The following is a 1,901-nucleotide window of genomic DNA, read 5'->3' on the forward strand; positions in this document are numbered from 1 at the left end:
TCAGTACCTGTGCCTTGCACGTTTCTCACTAGCTTATTTATCTCACACTCTGAGTAGTTTATTTTTTTTTTCTTGCAGATTCATTTCATGGAAAAGTAACGGTTGCCTGGAATAGAGATTAAATTATAGTTTTACTTGAAGCATAATTTGACAGTAAATGTTCAGCTTTCTCAAATTGAATAGTATCTGGTTATGACTCAGAACAGCATAAACAAAGCCCACAGAATGGCTAAGTTGAAGAGGCTAGATAATTGCATGGTATCCTCACTCTAATTTTTTTAAAACAAAGTAACCAAATTGGGGGATTTGGTTTTTGCTGCCTTTCTCTCTGTGCCATTTGCCTTGAGGTGACCATTTCCTTGGCCAAAGCATGGAGTCATTTCAGAAGACATGGAAGATAGCAACACAGTGAACAGAACAGAAGAGAAGCCCATGAATTGTTGGGGCTTATTAAAGTTCCCTGACTACAACCTGATAACTGATAATAATAATTGCAGTTTTCTACAATGATTGACATAAAGAAATACTGATTTATTTGTATATTTCTGTCTTTCAAGGCAAGCAGAGTCTTGGTGGCTTCCCGTAATTTTGCAAATGATGCTACGTTTGAAATTAAGGTAAGGGGTGTTTTACTTTGTGACTATTTTTTCCACAGATTAACTTGTATATAGTTTTAACTTTAGAACAGAACATTTTGATAATTCATGCTCTTTTATCATTTTCTTCCAAATGTTCCAGAATCAAATGTTCAGAGAAGTTTAACAAGCATTAGAATTTATTATTCTTGGGACTAGCAGATGGTGTAATGATTACGTTGCTGGACTTCCACGTAGTCAACCATGGTTCAAGTTCTAGACCCAGTGGCTCGAAACTCACGCTGGGTACATGTACATGTATGCCCGAAGTCCTGAGGAGAAGGTTTTGTGGAGTGGTCATCACCCTGGGGGGTGATCTCTCACTTTCTCTCTGTCTTTCCTGCGAGCATACATGCCATATGGCAGAAATCTCTCTTAAAAATAAAATTTAAAAAAAGAATGTATTATTCTTAGCAGTTTGTTGGTGTTTCAGGGAATAAGACAGGGACAGGAGCTAAAAATTAAAAAAAAAAAAAAAAACTTACTCCAAAGTTTAGAGTGTGACTTAGTGAAATAGTTAAATAAGAAGATTCTCAGGTGTTTCTTTGAAAGTTTGTCTTTCAGCTTCTCCCTAACCCCCATCCTAGTGCATAGCGAGGTTTACAGATTTGAGAACTCAGAAGCAATGTGAAGCATTTCCAGTGTGTTCCTTTCCTATTTTTCCAGTTCAGAATTATTTGTGATGGAGTTAGATATCAATGAGTCAGCAGGGTTTGCAGTGCAGTAACTGGAGGATGACCGCCCTTCTCCATTTCAGAAATGTGACCTTCACCGCCTGGAAGAAGGCCCTCCTGCCACGACAGTGCTCACCAGGGAGGATGGACTCAGATACTACAGGATGATGCAGACTGTGCGCCGAATGGAGCTGAAGGCAGATCAGCTCTATAAGCAGAAGATTATTCGTGGTTTCTGTCACTTGTGTGATGGTCAGGTGAGTGGGAGGTTTGTAATAGAGCTGTGTTCTTTAGGTACTTAATTATGGCTTGTATTCATTGGTTTTTACCCTGCCTGTGTATCAGAGGACTTGAGGCTGGTATTTTAGAATAAAAATTAGGTCAAAACCCACTGTGAGGCTCAGGCTAAAGAATTCATTCATACATAACAGTGCTGATTTCCTCCAAGAGAAGACAGGAGTTTTGATTTTCATGTGACAGTTCCCCAATATTTAGTGACCACATTTTATTGGGAACTTTTTTTAATGACAATACAGGATAAAGAAAAATGGTATCTCTGGGATGATAGGTTGTTACTTTTGTTTTGGGTCTT

General features: G+C 38.5%; 1 protein-coding gene across 1 annotated transcript in view; it reads left to right on the top strand.

Moving 5' to 3' along the window:
* Nucleotides 1-557: 557 nt before the first annotated feature.
* Nucleotides 558-1,901, top strand: part of PDHA1 (pyruvate dehydrogenase E1 subunit alpha 1) — a gene marked incomplete at its 5' end in the record, with an annotated part of 10,372 nt that continues 9,028 nt past the window's right edge. The window contains 2 exon segments of the mRNA XM_014591370.2: nt 558-617; nt 1,393-1,566. Of these exon segments, the coding sequence (XP_014446856.1) occupies nt 558-617; nt 1,393-1,566 (234 nt within the window).

This window comes from Tupaia chinensis, unplaced genomic scaffold (genome assembly GCF_000334495.1).
Source record: "Tupaia chinensis unplaced genomic scaffold, TupChi_1.0 Scaffold000567_1, whole genome shotgun sequence".
Lineage (NCBI taxonomy): Eukaryota > Metazoa > Chordata > Mammalia > Scandentia > Tupaiidae > Tupaia > Tupaia belangeri.